The sequence below is a fragment of the Anopheles gambiae genome, chromosome 3 (assembly GCF_943734735.2).
Source record: "Anopheles gambiae chromosome 3, idAnoGambNW_F1_1, whole genome shotgun sequence".
NCBI lineage: Eukaryota > Metazoa > Arthropoda > Insecta > Diptera > Culicidae > Anopheles > Anopheles gambiae.
In genome coordinates, this window is record NC_064602.1 from 612,791 (window position 1) to 634,319 (window position 21,529).

Consider the following 21,529-nt stretch of genomic DNA (forward strand, 5'->3'; position numbering starts at 1 on the left):
ACGGACGCCCGCCTGGGGTCTCGCTACAAAACTGCGTACTGGGGCGGAAAAAATGACGACTCCCCGGAAGGTGCTCATATGGGAAGGGTGGGCTGCGCTCGCGCTCGCTTTAGGATAGGTCAGTTGTGCACAGTGTTAGTTGAGCTCCATAAATCATCCGCTAGTTGGCGATCATTTATTAAGTCACCAATTTACCCGTGCCCCCCATGGGTGTGTGTGTGTGTTTCCACCCCAAAGGCATGTGTCTGGTTGGCGACTGGACTGTGCGAGATTCCGTGTAGGTGTCAAACTGATGTCAAATGTTGTCTTTAGCGGGAAGGGGGGTTTGGGAGTGGGCCAGCGTAAGAACGGAGTGTAGTGACAGTAGCAATAACAGCGCAGAACTACGACTACGACCAGGTACTCTCGGATAATGAGAAACATTAATTACTGGTGCAGCTAGACAACGAACCTGCAGCAAGGTGGTAACTGACTGCTGCTGTTGCCTGCAGCATACTACACACCTCCCACGGGGTTTGAGAGGGTGCTTAAAACAGATGTCCAACACACCGACACACACACAGACCAGCAGCACAATGCAATAGTAGCCAGCATCGTCTAGTGGTACACATTTGTCGTACAGCTCCTCATATGGAAACATTTCCCCTGCACTTGGGAGTAGAATCATAGCAGCAAATGACTCTCTTCAGAACCAACCTAGCAGACGAGGGTGGTGTAGAAATGGAATCTCAGGACGGCAAGACCTTGGTGAGGTCGCATACTGGGAACTGAAATGGCGATCGATGTGTGGAGATCGACTCACCCTCAGCTGCTCTATTAAAAAACGCCTCCACACTCCACGAACCGACCCGTAGTAATAAATGCAAGTCAAAACAGGTCGTCACCCGCATCGCTGGAGTGCAGGCAGTACACAATCGATGTGACCATAAAAATCACTTAAACGTCAGTAATTAATTCCAGAGCAAAAGCTGTGCCCCCTTCTTCCTAGTTTCATTCTATTTTGCCATCGTCCTGGGTTAGCGGGCGCAGGTCTATCCGGATCGGAGCCATAACACCGTCGTCGTTACTGTGAACAGGTTCGTCGAGCGGGTGGGATGGCGGTGAAGCGAATAATAGGCCCCCGGGTCCAAGTGCAATAAAGTACTTAGTCAAATTGGTCCATAAAACGCTTGAGAGTCCGACCGGTCGTGGCGGTTCCGCTACAGGCCCGTACCAGGCCCAAGCGGTCTGCCAACAGACTCGTCTATAAATCTAGCCGATAACCGAGAGAACGGCACCTGGCTGGAGAGATCCCTCCGAGCTCCGTGGGGTGTACGTGTACATGCGCACACATCACACACGGTACTTTCGCTCTTTGTTGGTCGCAACCACCTCCCTCGTTTTGAGTGTGGATTCTTGTTCCAGTCCGCTCAACAAAACCCCAGCAACACACAATTTTGCGAACATGGACCGTGTGGCAATGGTGCTGCAGCCCAAAGGACCCAAGATGATGTAATCTGAGCACCGCGAAGCATCCAATAAACTTCAGCGCATAAGTGGCCCGGCCTGGAACGGCAAATTCTGGCACGCGGCAACGATTCGCGTCGTCTCTCCCCTTGGGGCCTCGAAGGGTCTCGCCTAGCCGGTAGCTGGTTGTAGGTTTGGTTTGAAATTGAATTTGAATATTTATTAGCACATGTCTATGCGCTGCGCTATCCCACTCTCCCACCGGTACCCCAAAAAGGCACCCCATAGGAGGGTACGATCGCTGAATGTGATCTTGTAGGAAAATGTTCGACCAACAGACCCCAAACAGACCACATTATGCGGCCGGGCAGGCGTGTACGAGAACCTTCACCAGGATCGGTAGGCGAAGAGAGGAGCGCCGCAACAGAATTGCCTTGGATATCGTAATTAAGATATCAATCTCGTTCGTTTGCTCACTCTCACACAACCAAACGATAGAGAAAGAGCAACAGATAGTTTTCCCTCCGCCAAGTACACCAATAGACGCCTCCAAAAGGTTGGAGTAGGAAGTACTGTCGATAGTTGTTGTCTCCATGCATTCAAAGATGCAGCTTGTGTGTGTGAGAGAGAGAGAGGTTGGGAATATGTGGGCTCAATGCAAACATTTCCCTTCGGCGATATGTATGTTTTAAAATCACCGCCAGATTGATCACGGCAAAATGAAATACAGTCAGTCCCCTCCAGGAGAGGCAGACAACGAGCTGCTGATTAATGGACACCATGCTCAGCCCGACTGCCCGTTCATTCGGCGGGATTAGTGAAATTAATAAGTTTATTAAAGCAGCACACATGGGGGACGCGTTTTGTGTATCGATCGATGTAGCGAATAGTACAAATTGAAAACTAAGTGGATCGCAAAACGCGGAAAGCTGGGTGAGGAGCAAGCTTTCGAACTATCACTTCCATCGCTTGTTCCCTACACAAACCGAACATGACATTATCGGGATACACACACATTCCGCACAAGAGAGAGGAGTGTTCCGCAGTGTTTATGCATGTTTCGTTGCGCGGGTTTAAAAGCGAAGGGTGAGTTCAAAGAGTTCACTAACTAACAAGTGGCAATCGTTGGAGTTATCGAGCGGGTACAACACTGAGATAGGAGAATCGAAGACAAGGGGTAGCAAAGTATAGGATAGGTTGTGTGCGTGTTTGTAATTTCTACTACAATGCTTAATCTAGCAGCCGAACAGTGAACAGGAGGAGTGCATCGCATCCGAGTGACATAGTAACGGTCGTTGGGCGATAATACACCCAATCATACATGTGCGTAATGATAATATATAACTAGTTTTACACACATGTACGCAGTAAGGTCGCCACTATTTCTAACAGCCTACAAAAGAGAGCCATTTGAGATTCTGGAGGTTTGCAGTATGATGGGAAGAACACCTCATGCAATTGAACTGGAACGCACTGCTTCGTACACTTGCTACACACAGCCCATTAATCAACCGCCATAGACGGTCAGTTGTAATGGCATGCATTCCATATCATTACATTCATCCTTGATGTCCTCTCGGAGAAGATGGACGACCGGAGGGGGAGTTTCGCTAGTGTGACGACTATTATTCACAAAATATTCTTCCAACCGTGCGTCATAAATCATACCCTTTATGGAAGCGGAATCGATGCAAACGTGCATCCTCCGGACATCGATTGACAGAAAGCTAATTTCTGACCTAATGGATCTCACGGTCGTACTTAGAACGAAACGAAGGGGGGGGGGGGTGCTCAAGCTACACACAAAGGAAACGTAAGTGTACCTTCATGTAAATATTGATTGCTCGTGCAAAGAAAATAACCTTCACAAGGAGCAGATGAAACCAGCTACTATATCATCGTTGCGTTGAGGAACCGAGCAACAACAACAGCAAGAAAATGGCTTCACTAACCAACAGACGTCCGTTGCAGTGCGTTTGCCGTGAGACAGAACCAACCACCTCTTTACCCCCACTTTTTTTCCACCCTTGCATCGCACAACCCTTTTACGCACCTCGCGGACGAGGCCATTTTGTCGACCGCGGTACACCGCAAAACACGGGGGATCCGACAGCCGGGTCTCTTCTGGACAGCTGCATCACCAGCAGCAGCACACCAAAACAACCTTGAGAAGTGGTTTGCATCGGCAGCGGCAACGGCAAGAGAGACACGATACAAAATGAAAACTTGATGTAGAGAGAAAAAAAAACAGCATAAAACACTCATGGAAGGCCGTGTTGGATGTTGGAGACACGAGATATTATGCAATCGGTGCCACCACCTGCCTTTTCCTTTTCCAACCGCCTCTGAGTCCGTGTTCTGCCCTGCTTCATACCCAAAAGGGGGATGGTGCTAACGTGGCACCAGTGGTTAGGCACAGTCTTCCAACAATCTTCGAGACTCTCTCGCACGTTCCAAAGGCCCACCAAGCCGCGGACACGTGTACACCGTACAGGGGGTGGCTCAAACAACCGGTTGGACGCCGAAAGGCCGGTTGTATCAATGCGCCACGCGAAAAACGGGGTTGCCACCAGTGTCGACTGTCTGTAGATAGTGTTTCCCAGTAGGACACTAACGATTTCGATTGGATCGAGCAACAGATCGTTGATATAAGGGAACAGTCACACTGGGACACGTCACGGTGGAAGTGGAAGATTCCGAAGACGTCTTCGCTGGTAGATTACTAAGGTATGCCACACCACCCAGTTGACCGACTTCAAACTCCCTTTCCAGATCTCATAGCTATCATCAAAATAAACACCACAGCGTACGTGAGCATTCTGGAGAAGGTGACAGAGATAAGGCAACCGGAGTGACCATTGCTCCCACATGGGGGAGCCGTATCTTCGGAGCGTGCGAACCACATCCGAGCCACGAGACGTGCGAATCGTGTGATGCACGCGATCAGAAATTAGCACATAGTATAAACGCACTAAGGCCGAGAGCGAGAGAGAAGTTCGCTCGCCGGTGCGGGGTTACGATAGCAAAATGTCTGTAATTAGCGCTGCAGTTTGGCTAATTGCTTTACTCGCACCCTTCTTTCGTAGAGTCTGGTTGTGCGGTCGCTCGCTCTGATCTCCGGACAACACCTCCGGAGGTGCAACAAACATCGGTTGTATGGGAGGTTTTAGCAAATTAGACTTCCCTGTAAGCTGTGCAAGAGAGCATAAGCGATCGACCAAGAAGAGCGTGGGAGTTGCTCAGGTTCTTCGGGGCGCAAGATGATTGCTGCTGCACGACGAACAAAACGCTACCGTTATCGGTGGTGTGGGTTTTGATTAGAGCATGGCTTGTTGGGGCTCGCAACATCGGAGGCTCCGTGTGGGCGTGAGGCGCATGAGACCGTGAAGATGATCATCGCTGAAAACGCTTTGCCGATATAAGTGACACACGCGCTGCTTATCGGGTTTACACGCCGATCTGCAAAATGGGTTTTTTCATGTCGCGCTACACCAGGGACCCGGGAGACAGAGCGTTTAGACGGGATAATTGTAGCTCCACAGACATCCACAGTTATCCAACGATCGGGAAGGGCCTGAGATCCATGGGGGGAGTGTTGCGTAAGGGATCTGCACTCCGTCTGCGTCTGCCATCACATTCACTTCGCGCCCGGATGTAGGTCAGCCTAGTTTGCGATCCATTTCCCTTCCCGTGAGCGATGCGCAGACGGGAAGTATAGATCGCCCTGATGCCTCACTTCACGCATCACATCACATCCAACGAGTGTCAACAAAGTGTTTTTGTAACTGTAAAGTCATTGTTGAGCAAATAGACAACGTTCACAGTCACTCTGCACAGCAGCCCTCAACAACCTGGACTACCACTCGATTGTACGTGAGCGATCCCCGGTGGCATTGGAGGTCACTACTGCTGCTGGCACTCTTCCGAATGTGACGAAAGCGTGAGGTAGAATACGTGCTGGTGCTTTCACAGCTGATCTCGACCCGCCACTCTTTCCAGTCTAATCGAACACACCCCAGACTCAACCTCTTTTACCTCACACTTCGTCCAGCAACTTTCCTTTCAGACAGGGGTAACGTAACAATCACATTTTAGCTTCGCGACCCGCACACACTCACACACCGGGCAGTAGCATTATTATCTTGCCACCCAATTTCCGTCACGTTTGACTCTTGGCTTGGCGTTCTTCTCCGTCCCCAGCCGGCGCACGTAGACTGCACAACAACAATCATCCATTACGATTGAAAGGAATTGTTTCCGAAATGGGCATCCGCGGACTGGAATCGCTAGGCAGCAGTGGCCTGGAAAGCAGGGGAGTCTCATCGACCCAATGGTATGGCGATTGTTAAAACCGGAATGGGTCCCTCTACCGTACCGGGGTGGAGAGAGAAAAAGAGCAAGAGCAAAATAATTGCCTGACCTCATTGCGGACAAACATTTTCGGGAAGGTTGCTGCTAACGCTGTCTGCTACCGCTCCCTGGTTACTAGCGGTCCGAAAGGTTAGCCGCTCCGAACCGGAAAACATATCGCTAGGTGTAGTCGAGGCACGGAAATGGGTCACTTCCGAGAGGAGCAACGCGGAGCGATTGGATGGATTTGTATAGGTAATACGGTGCAAAGCTAGTGGGTGATATTTAGCGTCTATTATGACAACGATCTCATCGAAAGTAATATTACCGAAGATTTGAGGAATTCTGGGTTTTGCCAAACGCTCCCTCTTCAAAATCATATAGCTGACGTCAATATACAGGATCGCTTGTAGATGTTCACATGAAGATTCTGTAAAGCGCGTCATTATACCAATTGATATTCCACGAATCCTATACGATATCCACAATCCGATGACATTATTCATACTCTCGCAGCAGTCTAAGCTCATAGATAACATATTGACTATTCGGACTATTCCTCGCTGAACCACCAGTATCCACATGACACGACTCTGAACTCTCTGAAAACAAGTTTCTCGTGTAGACTTCACGTTATCCACACCGGTACGTCACCGGCAATGGGTATTGGCTGTCTGACCTCATGGTCCTGCTGAAAGACGGAGAATTCTCCCCCGAGTACGTATCAGCACCATCAGAGAGCCTCGACCAGAACGATGTTTCGCATACCAGCGTTCCAGCCACGGTGTATCGGTTGTCACTTAACGGATTCAAGGTTATCTGGCGAGTTCAAGCCCATACCTTGTGCGGCTCCTAACGAAGAAAAACGCTGCGGGAGCTTTCAGGAGTTCCTGCTCTGGAGTTTGCAATGCAAAAGCAGTTCCGCAGAACAGAAGGACCACTGGGCACACATGAAGTAGCTGTATTGATCCCCCGAGTTGTAGAGGCGGGTAAGATGGGCACGGTGGAAAACGTGTAAACCGTATGTTGGACTGGGCCTGTTGGACACCGTGTTCTAATCGCGGAAAAATGGTGGGAATATCTTTCGCGGTATGATTAAAACTTGTACGTTGAATGCATTCCCTATCGCTGGTCCCACTACTGGCAGGGAACATATCTCGTACGTTGTTGAGCATATCTTAGACATGTATTTATATTCCGCAACGAGATAACCGGGCTAGCAAAATGCTTCAATGAACTGCATTTCCAACCGAGCAGTTCATCGCAGCGTGAACTCATGACATCCTCCACTGGCGAAAGGGAAGGGCCGGACGATTCCGACGACAACACCCCGAAAACCGGCCCGGGATATCGCCGGAGCTATGTGATTTCGTAGAAAATGTGAAAGAAGTGCCGTTCGATAGTCTGGCTCGAACAAAAGCCGCCATTCCAATATTTGATCGATCCTCTCCGTTCGAATCTAGGCATCAAAGCATTGGGGCGAAAGTGTGATTCAAGCCGAAATATTCAACATTATGTAAGCATCCCATCAAATGGCACTGTTGTTTTTTTTTATTCAAGCTGATTCGAAACGCAATGGCACACGAATGCCCTCTGCTCGTGGCAGGAAATGCGAGTGATGTGGCGTGGCAACACTTGGGTGAAGGTTGTTGTGCTCTCGTGTGGCGTCACCTTCCTGTGTTGGCGCAACAGCAGCTGCTGCCAAGCTCAACTTCCCCCCGCGTTCGATAAGCTTGGGCATCCTCCCCTGGTCGAAAAGTAGATTGTCCACTCATTCCGTGCATTTTTTGGAACCGGCTCTGAATCTTTGACGATCTGATCAACGAAAGCGACTCTAGGGCACCGCAAGAAGACCTTGCTCTATCGTGCGATTGTGACGCACGATCGGTGAGGTTCACGTGCGGCTTGGAATAATGACGACTGTTTACATGGAGACGACTGCTCCAACGACTCGTAGGTCGTCTGGCGGATCCTTTCATGCGGTCTCCTCTCACTTTGCGAGATAATTGTGTACCGAGATCGGGCGATAGTGGCGCTAAATGATGTTGAGTCTTCTTATTTTTGTTTAGTCGTAATTTCGCGATGCTCTCATAACACAAATACCTTTGACATTAACAAAAACTTCGGTGTGCGATTGAAACGATCTCAATAAGCGCATTGGACCTAACTACCCGCGCAGAGCAAGTGTGCTATAAGCGGGCATAAAATGTGTACTTAAATAGGAACTAATCGCTCACACTGTCTGGTGGAATGGTTGAAATGCCATTCATATCTGTCCGTTCGGGAACAGCAGAGACGACGTGCTTTTGTGGGTCATGAGCCTAACACGGAAAAACACAGAAACGGACCGGTTGACTTCATCTCGAGATAAGCCTTAAGTCGCTTTCGGATCCCCTCCGAATGCTATCACTTAATCCAGAATTTCTCTGCAGCAAACCCTTCTTTCTATGGCTTTACGTCTCCCAAGGTAAACGATACCAACTGTACCGCATCTCGCAACTCGCAACCCCTTTGCTTTTGAATCGCTTCTTCACATTCAATTCCCAGCCTAAACTTGGCTATTCCAGAGCAAAAGTCACCACGCGTTCGGAATAAAGACAGGGGGGAGGTGAAGAACGTGACCAGTTAGACCGATGTCTCGCCTAGACGTCTCTTACAACTACCACCGTTACCTACCCATCACAGAACCCTGCCACAACGACTGGTACCTCTCTTTCCCTCCTTACCAGCCAACTGAAGATCGAGCCCATAATGCAGCCCTATAACGGTGGATTCTCAGCACGAAGGGTCGAACACCTTTTCTTTCTGCACTTTTCCTTCCTCCTTACCCCCTTTTAAAGTACGGCGTATGGTACAGCGGTACGAAGGAAAGAGAATGAAAATTAATAATAATTTCCATCTCCAGCAGACTCTTTCCACAGACAGAGCGCCAACCAGTGTGTCAAGTGTGTTTCTGCGCGTGGTCAAACGAAAACGTTTGACGTGGTGTGAGAAGGAGAAATTTGCATTCCAGTGGTGTGCTTGCAAATTTTCTCTTCCAATGCTCCCCCCGACAGATTCATTAGAACCGAACCTAGAACGATGCTTACCTGTGGCAGCAGGTTCGAAGATATATTTCCAATAAATTTTCCACACATAAATTGACCCCAGCTTGTCGATAACGATCGGGTACGAGTGAGAATTTCCGTACAAAATCCTTCACATATTCTATCTCCACGCCCGAAAATAGAGACACTTATTTGGTAAGGGGGCGTCACCGTTTCGGGCGTTAGCATAAAAAACACTTCTTTATTACGTCCGCCCGAAATGTTCTACGGCAAACTGTGCCGTAACGGGAAAAGCTCGGCGAAGTTCTCAGATGAGCTAGCACAGGCGGGCTAGGCAAACGAGCAACCAAACAAGACCAAAAAAAGCTCTTCCGGAAACTCTAATAACCTCATCTTCCATCGCCCGTCGGTGCGGAATATGATAAGCGGTGTGCATGCTTTTTGTTTTGCTGGACCCGGATTTCTCCCTACCACAAAGCAAACGCAACGTGTCTCACCAACTTTCTTAGATTAATGAGCCGATCGCCGATAAAGTAGAGGAGACAAGAGCCTGGGACAGAACAACAATCGGTCACGGGCGATTGTGCCATCGAAAACGGGAAAAGAACCCTAGCCGCCTGTGGTTGCGGTCGAAAGATAAATCCTACAAAATCCGAAAAATTCTAACGGCTTCAGGTGGTGTGAGGAGCATTTTTGCCAGCCCCAACGGTTCGGACATACACACCAAGATAGGGATCGCGGGGAGGATTCGTGGTTCAGTCGCCCATCACAGATTCACCTGCTCGTGCTGGATGCTTTTCGCTTGTATTTCATTACTTGGTGGGATTCTATTCTCACATTGATGACATATTTATAGGCGTAGTTTGGGCGATCATTTGAGCGCTCATAATGAAGTGAGATTCGATCGCGAATGGCGGGAATGTATGTAAATGGCCGCTCGTTTGTCTTATCATTAGCAGAAACAAGCGTCATCTTTATTCGCGACTGAGCAAAGCTCACATAAATAAGGATAATAAAAGCGTTTCCAATGAAGATTTAGAATCGCTTGCTGGGTGTGACCCGAAAGTTTGAAATCATGAACCCATAAATTGTTCTTTAAAATTCGCATCTGTGTGTCTGTATGCGCCATATTAGGTGTTATAAAAGCACACCAACCAACACATAATTGTACGGATTGAAGGGTGGACTTTATTTAAACCACAATTACAGTAACCTTTCAATACCACAAACGCACAAGTACACTCGGTGACATTTACAGCTGAGGAAATATTATTATTGTTTAATTAAGCATCGTTAGCAGCGTATGTCACCGTGACGGAGTCCCGGGCATGATTGGCCGTAAACACGCTGCTAGAGGAAAGCTTTCAAAGGAAGGAAAGCAGCAAAAGGGTGTGCTGCTGCGAGTGTTTGTGAGAGTATATCTTTTTCTTGGATTCCATTACCGACCTTCCTCGAACTCGAACTGGGCCCGAAGGTCGGCGCCGTGATACTTTTTGCTCCTGCTCTTTCTCTCCTTTTCTCTCTATGTGTGCGTTATGAAACAGTCACACAGGAAGGAACAATAAAAGCGCTTAATGTGCGAGGTTTTTACAGCGCGCGATGCAATTGTGCATGAAATTGTTTACCCCGGTGGAACAACAAAACATTTACGAGATTTATGACGGCGGTGCTGCCACCAAACTTTTGACACAGGGAGGAGAATTTTGGAGCTTTTTTGGAGGGAATGAGGGATGGAAGATGTTTGAAGGCAAACATGGTCAGATTTGTTTAACTGTATGAGATGAGTATGGCATAAAACATGATAAAGTCAAAAAACTGTTAATTTAAAAATATGTTTCACAATGCGCGGCAGAGAAACGTCTTATCGCGCAGCCTTCAACCCCACGCAGCCAGCCCTTAAAGCGGCACAGGAAACGAGTTTTGCAGCGTCGTTGCTGGTGTTGCAATGCTGCACCACCCTAAACAAAATGTGCGTGGGTTCACTGTTCGCTATCAGGCAATTAGCATTTGTGCCGCTCGCAACCAACACCCACGGCTGTTATCGTCATTTTGTACCTTTTTGGATTATACAAGCAAAGAAAACATAAAATGAAGAAGCAAAGAAAACATGTCACAAAATTGTTCTTTTTTGCTAATCATGCCAGTAAACGAAAAATAAAGTGCTTGTGTCGATGTAGGGGTTCCTCCCCCGAGCTAATCAAACATCCGCCGGCAGCGGTGTTAAATGAGCTGGCACCACCCAAGTTCCTATGCCGGTAACGAAGGAAAAAGCAGCAAAACGAACATAACAGTACACACACACACGCACACACCACTCCTTCCTACCAGGGGCTCGGTTTTGAACGCATCACCACCACACCAAACGACCTTGAGGGACTGTGCCTGCTAAAGCCACCGTTTTCTCGAACACACACACGGGCGCGCGCGTTCAGAGGAAAGACTTCGTCGTGACCTGCGGAAAGAAATTTGTGTTTTCCTCCCTCCCGGTACCACATAATTGCGTGTGCAAGAAGCCACGGAGTCTTTTGCGCTCCCCAATCATCCCGCGTGCACTAGCAGCAGCACTACCTGCAGACTGGGTGAGTTGAGCAGGCACGCAAGCGACGAACGGTACCCAAACGTGTAGGGAGCATTGTGTGCGCGTTCGATCGGCCTTGCGTATGGAACAAGCGCGCGGGAAACGATCATCATTAAGGGTACGAAATTCCGGGATCGGGAGGGTTGTTACTAAGAGTGGTGGGAGCGAGGGTTTGTGAAGTAATTATCGAATTTGGAAAATTAAGAGTTCAACTCCTGAAAAACAGGGCCACCAGACACAGGGGTGGAAGAGGAGATGGCGCGAAATATTATAATTGAGAAAAATTCCCTTCCCCATTTGTTGCGTTGCACTGGTTGTACACACACGCACATACACAACACACATGTACACACACCTGTTTTTCACCCCAACACACATCGTGCAGGTCGTTTTTTTTTTGGGATGCGCCTCATCTGTACTGATGTGTGCAGCAGCAACGGCAACCGAGATTGCACGAACCCTACCTAAGCTCAACACAACGAAACGCACGGCCACGTTCGGTCGATGCAGCGAGAAGGAACAGAAGAAGCAAATGCGAGTGCATACCATCTTACGAGTGCATTGACCCGGGAGAGCAACAAGCCCGGGTTATCGCTTCTCCCGGTGCAGAGATAAATGCAGCAGAAAGTGGGAGAAGAGAGTCCGAGAAAAGTATTTCACCGTGTTTCGTTCTTATTAGAAACGGGGCTATGTTGTTTTATAAATCTTGGGATATTGTTTCATAAACAAATACTTCAATACAATTCCTAATGCTTAGTTATTAGTTATATGATTGAATTTGTTACAGTTATGTGTAAACAGAAACCATAAAATTGCCAAAATTATACAAATAAACGGCTGTAACGGACGAGATCGTTCTGAAGTGCGTTCTTTAATATGCCATTGCCATGACATTCGGAACATAATGTCGAAAGTCTACTACGAGAGCAAATTAAGCAATGCTGAAAGGCGCCACTAATAGGTTAGCTTGTTCTATCGGCCGAGTTAATTTAGATAGCCCGGATGAAATCTAACCTTTAGGGCGAAGCCAACATTGAAAAGACAAAACCATCGGCCGTTAGCCTGTGTTGACCGAGTGGAAAAAGATTTTAGCATTTTATCACAATAAAATATTTACAGCTCTTCTTTTTCCTTTCCGTTTCCTCCCCGACTATCCTACTCCCGGTCACCTGGTCTGCCATTTAACACTGCTTGTTAGCTCTGGTGGCATTTTAATGACGATCAAATGTACCTGCTTATCTGACAAAACAGTCGGAAAACATGGTTCAAAAACAAAACACCTTGGTAGAAAAATGTAGCTAATGGGGGGTTTTCTCGTCGTGCTGTGGAAATGGGGAACAATTTTTCTCCCAACAAACGAATGTAAAGCTTTCCTAGAGAAAGATCATTCTTTTTTTTTACTTCCGAGCTACCGAAGCACTCTGTAATGGTTTGTCATAATAACATTCTTGCAGCAATTCAACAAGATGCTAGAGACCTTTCCACCCATCATTACCACCGCCAACAACAGCAAAAAATGAAACGAGTCTGCCATCAAATTCCGTTCCCCATTAGAACCCTAACGAACCCCGAAAATTATGTTCATGTTCCGCTAGCGCGCTGAGATTTCCCATCAAAAAAGTGAGAATTGAACAGAAAATTGCACACAAAGTGTACGTAAGATCCCGAAAACGGAAAACAGATGGGAAAGCGGGAAGAAAATCGAGGGAACAAAGAGCTTCTACTCGCTAGAATCAAGCAAACGTGGTCTTAATTTACAACCAATTTAACTATTACAAGAACAACACTCCCCTCCCCTTGAGCGGTCCGTTCTGTGCCGTGCATTCGATCCAATGGTCAATGATCAAACTAAACAGCCGCCAACAGTTCGGCCAATGCCTTTCTACCGTGGAGAAAACCTCAACCTCAGAGTGTAAGCTTCAGTTCCGGTTTTCGCTTCTTTTGGTCGGTTTTGCTGCATTCTTCCCTGCAAGCTCGATTGCCAAAAAAAGAGTTGCCATAAAAATGAAACCGTCTCAACCTTGAAACAATTCGGCTCGGGTCCGGGAAAAGATGCTCCCGCTAAATTGGGAAGAAAAACGCGACTTCAAAGATAGCACACACAAAAAAGAAGGAGCACACAAAACGACGCCCCAAACTTCACGAGGACGCTTGGCCGCTTGTGGCCTCGTTTTATTCCCTTTTTTTCTGCGGACAAGACTGAGCGACCGAATCGAATCCGAGGTGAAGATATTCTGGCGAAAAGCGGTTCATTGCACTGCCGCTTGTCTCACTTGCAGCAAGCGAGCCAAGCCGGGTTTGGGGGATTTTTTATTCCCCCGAGAGGTTCGTTGCTGCTACCACCATCGATGTCTTTCTTTCGCGTCTTGCGCAAAGGGAAACGCAAACGCACGAAGAGACACGCTATTGCCCCCGGCGGCGGTGGCGGAGGAGGTTGAGCATGCAAGTTAAAGCAAAAGTAAAACAGCGCAGACACACACACACACACCCAATCCTGAGTGTCAGAAAAAGGAAAAGTGTACACAGGGAGAGAAGGAATAAGAGTTTAATAAAAAATCGTCAGGATATTCGGGTTTTTGTTTTATGCATCACTAGAGCGCGAATTATTCATGAAATGGTGTTCGAAAGCTTCGAGCAGGTTCTTAAAACTGGCGGCGTAAGGAAGGTGCTCTTATAGCACATCGCCCACGAATAGCCGTGCTCTAGTAGTAGTGCTGCTCGTTGCGTTAAGCTCACACTATCGACATCATTATGGGGGCTGTATCATTATCGCATCGCCTTGATTGACAAGCGAACTGCTCTGGTGTTAGCGATAATGCTTGCCTTTGAAACCCAGCGGCACTAGATAATAAATACTGCCGCCTCGCTGCGGATTGATTTGAATGATTGGACGAGAAGCACTCAGGGTGCACTGCAAACAGGGGAAAACACACAGCAGTACAACAACGAGACAACAAAAAAGGCAAACAGCAAATCAGCCCACCTAAAAACCACGCGCAGGCTTTTAACGATGTGGTAATGAGCCGACAGGAGGCCATACACCCGAATTGAGTGGTGAATATGTTAGAATAAAGCAGTACGGAAGCAGCAGCAAAAAAGGTGGCAAACAAAAATCAAGATTTTTGCAACAAGTTCCTTCCATCAATTTAAATAGATCGCTTAACATGATGGGTGTATCGGACCAGCTGGCGTGTAAAACGTTTTAAGCGCTTAGATGGACCATAAAAAATGCGTTTAACATACATCTTTATCTAGATGTGTATCAAACAAATTGTCTGCCATCAGCAAATGGACTGCCTTGGCGGGTGGCTTAGCAAACTAGCCCCTTGCCTTGCCGTTCAATAACCCCAATCATGGTTAGCAAATCGTCGTTTAATGCTCTCGGCCTGCTCCAGTCGAAGGTACTACAACTGCGAAAGGTTTAGCCGTGATAAAGGACCATTAATAATGTCCACCGATCATTAGCGGAACCATACACACGTACGATCAATTATGTACTTCACAAGCGCGATCATTCTGAACGAGCCACGAGCGAAGACGACGATCGATGACGACGATGACTGGTCGAAATGGGTCTCAATTTTCTGCAATCTGTGTGACATTGCAAACTGCACATTTGCATACGGAGCCACAAGGTGAATGGATTAATCATTATTAGCCAACGGGGGATGAAAAGTTATAACGGGGCACACCACTATCACACACAAACACCCAGGAGATGTTACATGAAACTGCATTATTTCATTGCCCACGCTGGGTACCGGGCTTGTACCAAAGTGATCGAAGGCGACCAGTGCGAGGAATGCTTTCCATCCCAGTTGGCTGCGATACATAATTTCACCACCGGAAGAAAGGCGATGAGAAGCAAGAAAGAACAGGAACAACGACAACAACAACAACAAAACCGACACTCACCAGATGCTGCCTGCAATCTGCACACAAATTTTAAATCCGGATCGGTTGCAGCAAACAGTGAGAACACAGCGAAAGATACACGAAAACGGATCGTAGCCGACACACACCTGCGGGCTGCGGGGCCTTTTTTCTAATTTTCACCGTCTTCCAAGAACTTGTACGAAATTTTGGCACTCTTCTTTGCAAAATTTACTTTTTTCTTCTGCAAGAAAGCACACACATTGGCCAACACTCACACACGCACTTTATACACTCGACCAAGAAGCACCGATTTGCACACCGTGTTGTGTACTAGTTTGCTTTCTACACTTTTTAATTCGTTTCTGCAAGGAAATTAATCCGATCGTTTGGCCGCGCAGGAGGAGCAGGATGGGAATGATTTCATCACACTGATGCGATGTTTCGCACACAAACAGATATCAGTGCTCGCAACGCACACACGCTTCTTCTTCCTCTACGGCAAACAGGCTGATTCTTGCATCACTTGCTTTTTAGATTCTATTTTCCCCCGTTTCTTCAGTGCCGTAGTAACGCACTGCGAGGGGTCGAGGCACTATGTGTATAGTAATTTAACTCCAGATAATCCGTACACTTCAAGTTTCTGCACTGCTGTACTTTGTATCCCGTCGCGCTGCGGAATCAACGCACGCACACCCGACGCTGTTGAAAGTTGAGATTTTTTTGAACGGTACTATACGGCCGGACCTTTAACGTTGGGGTAAAGCGAACTCGAGCCCGTGCGCTTCTGTGAAGGGGGGAAAGAAACAAAATGTGCTCGGGCTGTGGTGTCTCGCTTGCTCGCGATGTGTTTGACGTTTCTCTCTTGCTCGCGCGTACGCAATTAGCAAAAGCCGAAAAGAAGAGCCGATTCCCAAAGAACAAATTTCATGTATCTCACTGCTCACGTAGCTGGTGCCCCGTTGACATATAATTCTCACTATAGGGCCAAATCGCAATGAGGGTTTGCACATATTTCCACTTCAAGCGATGTTGATGTCGAGGAGACCCTTGATATACGACTGTATTTGGGGCTGAAAAAAAGACCCGTGAATCGAAAAGAGGTAAGAATTCAATAGTTTAATGTAGACGAAAATCGAGCAGAGTACCCAAGTGCCACAAATCCACTAAACGACCACTAAACGACTTCTAAACGACTCAAGTTCTCTTCCTAAACGGAATATAGAAAGACTTCGTTTAGCAGACGGCAAACGACTCATGCATTCTAAAAATAGCGAAAAAGCTGGTGGCGCTCTCTGTTGGTGGGATACCCCAACCAGTTGAGCTTCATCGCTTGGAGGAGAGCTTTCTCATTTCCTCTGTACTGTTGTATGGTTTCGCATTGAAGTTATGCATCGCTAGAACTAGAACGGCGATACGATTGTTTAAATACTAAACTCCAATGGAAACCACCAGCACTGAAGCAAGTGAGATTTGAGTAATGGTCGTTGGTGTCGGTACCCACGTATCTGACCACACGACCATTCATATAGATTTTTGCTCGGAATGTTAGAAGGCTATATAGGTCATGATAAGATGAAACTTGTCGAAACACATTGCAAGAAAAGGATAGCAATATAATAATCAGTTTTAATACGCCATCTATTGATCAAACCAATGAAGCTGTGGAGCTTTCATTTTTTTTCTATGGATATTCAATTTTCCAGTCGTTTAAGCTTAATCTGTGGCGCTTGGGTACAGTGAAACTTTTTCGTGCAATTTTTGTCATCCGTAGTAGGCTGAATGGCAATAATATTTTATTGACATGTGAAGAAAAACTATGTATTTTAGTATTTCAACTTAACTCTGGGATCAATGAGTATGGGAGAGCATTCGTTCAAAGGTTGTTAGCAATTTCGATACGGTAAAAACATGTGTTAATAAGTACATACAATCAGAACTCACTGGTTGAACTTCAATTCCCTGCCAACTATTGAATATGTGCTTTTTACTTGGCATGTTTTTCTATACAAAAAAATCTGAAATTTTTCACCGCAAGCCACGGGATTTTTGTGAAAATTTCAATAATCAAGTTTCCCATGTAAACGCATGCTTTTAAATAAAGCTGCCAGCCCACTGTCAACGGTTTTTTTATTCATTTCCTCATATCTTTCGCATAATTGAGCAGGACACTCATGAAATAAATAAAAGTAACCCCTACCCGCAAATTTCCGTTAAATGCCTTCTAATCGCCTTGTAATCGCCGGCGAATTGAAGGCAATCAGCAGTGCATTTAGCAGTAATTAAATGCCTTTGAAATATGTCAATGAAAAATTTCGCTATTAATTTAAAATTTGAAATTGCAACTGTCAAAAGAAAACCTTACAAGCGCCTTCAGCACTGCACTATTGTAGTGTTCTCAGATATGAGCGTGAGATTCGATAGCACGATTTACGTGTTATGTTCTCTTGCGTTAAGCTCTGAGCTATTTCACTTTATTAAAGATGGTATGCATTATTCCATTGTTAAAGACCAACCCGTTGAAAGGTGTTATTATATCAAACTCATTTCGATAACTCTAATAAAAGGAGAAATGAGATACATATTTCTCCCATCCTGATAATGAAGGGAGAACATAGTGTAAATATTATGTTTTTAAAGGTATTATTTGAATTTTGCTTCACATAATTTTTATTTATATTAATTATTGCAAGAAAAAAATAATTTTAAAAACACAGAAAAAAGATTATAAAAATCAGGATTTGAACACACGCTTTCTCGGTTCGGAACCAAAAGCGTTGTCACTGCTCTATTTGGCAGTTACAATAGTAAGGGTGCAAAACCAATATATAAACAAGCTAAGATGGCGGCAAGCTATCTGTTCTCGTTGAATCAAAATGTTGAAAAATTTCAAAGAGAACCCGTTACAGCCGTGAAAGTTTCGGTTGAAATCTTTATTCGCCTTCTAAGGCGACTAAGGCCTTAAATGCCTTCTGAATGCCTTCAAAGCCGTTTAATGCTGGTAGGGACCGTTATATCTAAGCAACGGCAACTATCGTCCTTCTTCGATTGAGTATGGGAAAGTGGCTGCTAGTCTTCCATTTCGTGAACGACTCATCTCAAAGAGATACTCAATTTTGCTAGGTTATCGAAAGCGGAAATTGTATGTTCCCAACCCATTAGCGTTATCTGTGAAATATTTACGTTGTGTATTTCACTATATGAAGTCGCACGGAGAGCCTAGCAAAAGCTCGCAATCTGCTCGAATTTTTCAATGAGGTTAATACGGGCACAGCGCCATCTGTTGTTCGGTTCCAATTTTGTAATTTGGGTGCCAGTAACCGATGACAGCGAGCAATTGCAGTTGTGTTTACCGTCAGCTGTCATGTTTTAAAACCGTTTGGAGGGAAACAGCGTCGATCCTTTCCCAGCTGCGTGGCTACGCGTTGAAACAAGTGAAGATTGTTCGCCTCGCCACAGTGTTGTCTCTAAAACCATGGATCCCAACGACGCATCGTTAACCTGCGCCGTCAACTTGGAATGGAATGATGCGCACGGTACAACGACGAGAAAGTTCGCCCACAAAGAGGCGACGCTGCGGCTCATCCGGAACGCGTTGAAGGAGATGTTCCTCGAGGTGTCCGCACCCAAAACCAGCACGATGCAGCTGAAGCTGAGAGGCGTGCAGGTGCACTCAAAGTTCATGGCCGAAGGTAAGGCGAGTATCAAGTTTAACGACGAAAAGTGCACTCTGTTCCTGTCAAACGCACCGCCCGGGCTGTTGGTGCAGTTTCTGAAAGTTGTCTTTGTGAAGCTTACGAACGGCAATGGCGCAGGAGGTCAACCTAAAAGCAAAGACGAACTGCTGAAACAATCCCGTGCACAAATGCTGGCGGGGAAATCGATGAACCAGTACGATGACGTCAGTCCCGTGACAACGACTGAACTTAACCGAGCGCGGAAGTTGGCGACTGGCAAGGGCTCCTTGACAACACCCTCGCCGTCGCAGAAGCGAAAGCGACTGTCGGATGGTGGGACAGGTGATCGCCCGAAGCCGAAAAAACTGCTGTCTGAGAATGTGGACGAAGCGGGTTCGGGGGATGCGATACAGCTTAACGAGGAACAGAAACGCATCCTGTCCGCAAGCCAATCCGGCCAAAGCTTGTTCTTTACCGGATCGGCTGGCACGGGCAAGAGTTTCCTGTTGCGTAAGATCATTGCAGCGCTTCCACCGGACGGTACGATCGCGACGGCCTCGACGGGAGTGGCCGCCTGTTTGATCGGTGGCACCACGTTGCATTCGTTCGCTGGAATTGGTACGGGAGATGCCACGCTACAGAACTGCTACGAGAAGGCATCCCGCCCAAACACGGCCCAGGCATGGCGTAAATGCAAAAGACTGATTATCGACGAAATCTCCATGATAGAAGCGGATTTCTTTGAGGTAAGTTGCTAGTGGGACTTTGTGATAGAAGCTCGTTCCAAGGTTTTCCTTTCCTTCCCTGTCATTTTAGAAAATAGAAGCTGTAGCTCGATATGTAAGAAAAAACGATAAACCCTTTGGCGGCATTCAGCTCATCTTGTGTGGTGACTTTTTCCAATTGCCTCCGGTTGGGCGTCTGCCGGATCGTTCCCGCCCCGGCCAATACTCCCAGGACGCACAGCAAGATGACGAATCGGGACGGGTACGGTTCTGCTTCGAATCCAAAGCCTGGCGCGAATGCATTCAAGCATCCTACGAATTGACGATCGTGCATCGGCAGCGCGACCAGGAGTTCATTTCCATCCTGAACAGCATCCGCATCGGACGGGTGACCGATGAAATTAGCGAACGATTGCGCAAAACAGCTAGTCAACGCATCGAAACCGAGGGCATCCTCGCGACGCAACTTTGCTCGCACACCAGCGAGGTGGACGCAATAAATCAGGCTAAGCTTGAAGCACTCCGCACGGAAGCTAAACTGTTCGAGGCCAAGGACAGCGATCCCTACAGCGTGAAGCAGCTCGACATGATGCTACAGGCGCCGGCAAAGCTAACGCTCAAAATAGGCGCACAGGTGATGCTGCTCAAAAACTACAACATCTCCGAAGGACTGGTGAATGGGGCACGCGGTGTGATAGTAAACTTTGTCCAAGGACTGCCGCTGGTGAAATTTAAACGCCGCGAGCTGCTGATACGTCACGAAAAATGGTCCGTAAAGACGGGCTCGGGCATGGTGCTGACACGCATACAGCTGCCGCTAAAGCTCGCGTGGGCCTTTTCTATTCACAAATCGCAAGGTCTAACGCTGGACTGTGTAGAGCTGTCGCTGTCGAAGGTGTTTGAGGCGGGCCAGGCGTATGTCGCGCTTAGCCGCGCCCAAAGTCTCGACAGTATCCGGGTGCTGGATTTCGATCTGCGGCAGGTTTGGGCCAACACGAAGGTGCTCGAGTATTATCGGTATTTGCGGAAAATGATTGCTAACGGCAATCACATGGAGCCGGTTGCAGTCAAGCGGAAGTTGAAGAAATCTCTGTCGGCGATGGGACTGTCGAAATCGATCATGGACAAACCGTTGATGACGATCAAATGAAGCGGAGGCAACATCTTCGCTCTACTAGTATTTGTTCTTTAGAAAAATGTATTTAAATGCGCTAGGATAGTGATTTTCTTCCACATCGAAACATATAATAAATAGTGCCTCATTCATTTATGCAACTGCATTTGTAACGGCTTACATTTTGACCAAAGATCTACCAGTTTGAGGAAAACAGCAATCCGTAAGAATGGTTTTATATCTCTTGAAAATCTTGCATAGAAATGAAAACGTTAAAAGTAGCATGCAACAAACGTTTGCTTACATGCATAACCGACGTGTGCTGCACTTTTCAATTGCATGCTCCCACAAACGCACATACACATCTACAAGGGCTCGTGATTATTTCAGCGAATCTACGCCGCCGTTCCGTGAATTTGCAAGTACAGCCCTCTCTGTTTTGGCGTCTGCAGCGATAGAGTGAGGGAGAAAGCAGCTGTGCTGTTTTTGTCGTGCACAAGAAAATAAAGCAAAAAGAAAAGGGCTACGGCGAAATCTCCGTTCCAGAAAGAAAATTAAATCATGAAAAACATTATCAAGCAAATATTTTAAAATAATTGTATCGTGATTGTGCTCATTCGCACATCGCAGAGATCCTGAAACTAGAAAATACCGGATTAATTCCAAAAACAGTGTTATGTAGTTCCAAATTTCCTATCGCGCTCATTTTTATTAGTGTT

General features: G+C 46.9%; 2 protein-coding genes across 6 annotated transcripts in view; one reads left to right on the top strand and one right to left on the bottom strand.

Annotated features, from left to right (window-relative positions):
- The window catches only part of LOC1278191 (uncharacterized), a 72,824-nt gene extending 56,787 nt beyond the window's left edge, over positions 1-16,037 (bottom strand). For 3 of the 5 annotated variants that reach the window (XM_061653366.1, XM_061653364.1, XM_061653363.1), the window contains exon 1: positions 15,337-16,037. The gene's annotated coding sequence lies outside the window, so the exon portion shown is untranslated. The remainder of the gene's footprint in view (positions 1-15,336) is intronic. The other 2 variants (XM_061653365.1, XM_061653362.1) reach the window with 1 other exon arrangement.
- A 2,607-nt stretch (positions 16,038-18,644) lies between these two features.
- Positions 18,645-20,974, top strand: LOC1278190 (ATP-dependent DNA helicase PIF1). Its single transcript, XM_317740.5, has 2 exons — positions 18,645-19,717; positions 19,788-20,974. Exons 1-2 carry the CDS (start codon positions 18,770-18,772, stop codon positions 20,844-20,846), a joined length of 2,007 nt encoding a protein of 668 aa, XP_317740.5. The 5' UTR covers positions 18,645-18,769; the 3' UTR covers positions 20,847-20,974.
- Positions 20,975-21,529: the final 555 nt, after the last annotated feature.

What these genes read in the sequence shown, in the direction of transcription:
- LOC1278190 (XM_317740.5), top strand. Translation starts at nt 18,770, where the DNA reads ATGGATCCCAACGACGCATCGTTAACCTGCGCCGTCAACTTGGAATGG. An exon ending in TAGAAGCGGATTTCTTTGAG is followed by an intron (nt 19,718 to 19,787) that starts GTAAGTTGCTAG and finishes CTGTCATTTTAG; the next exon opens with AAAATAGAAGCTGTAGCTCG.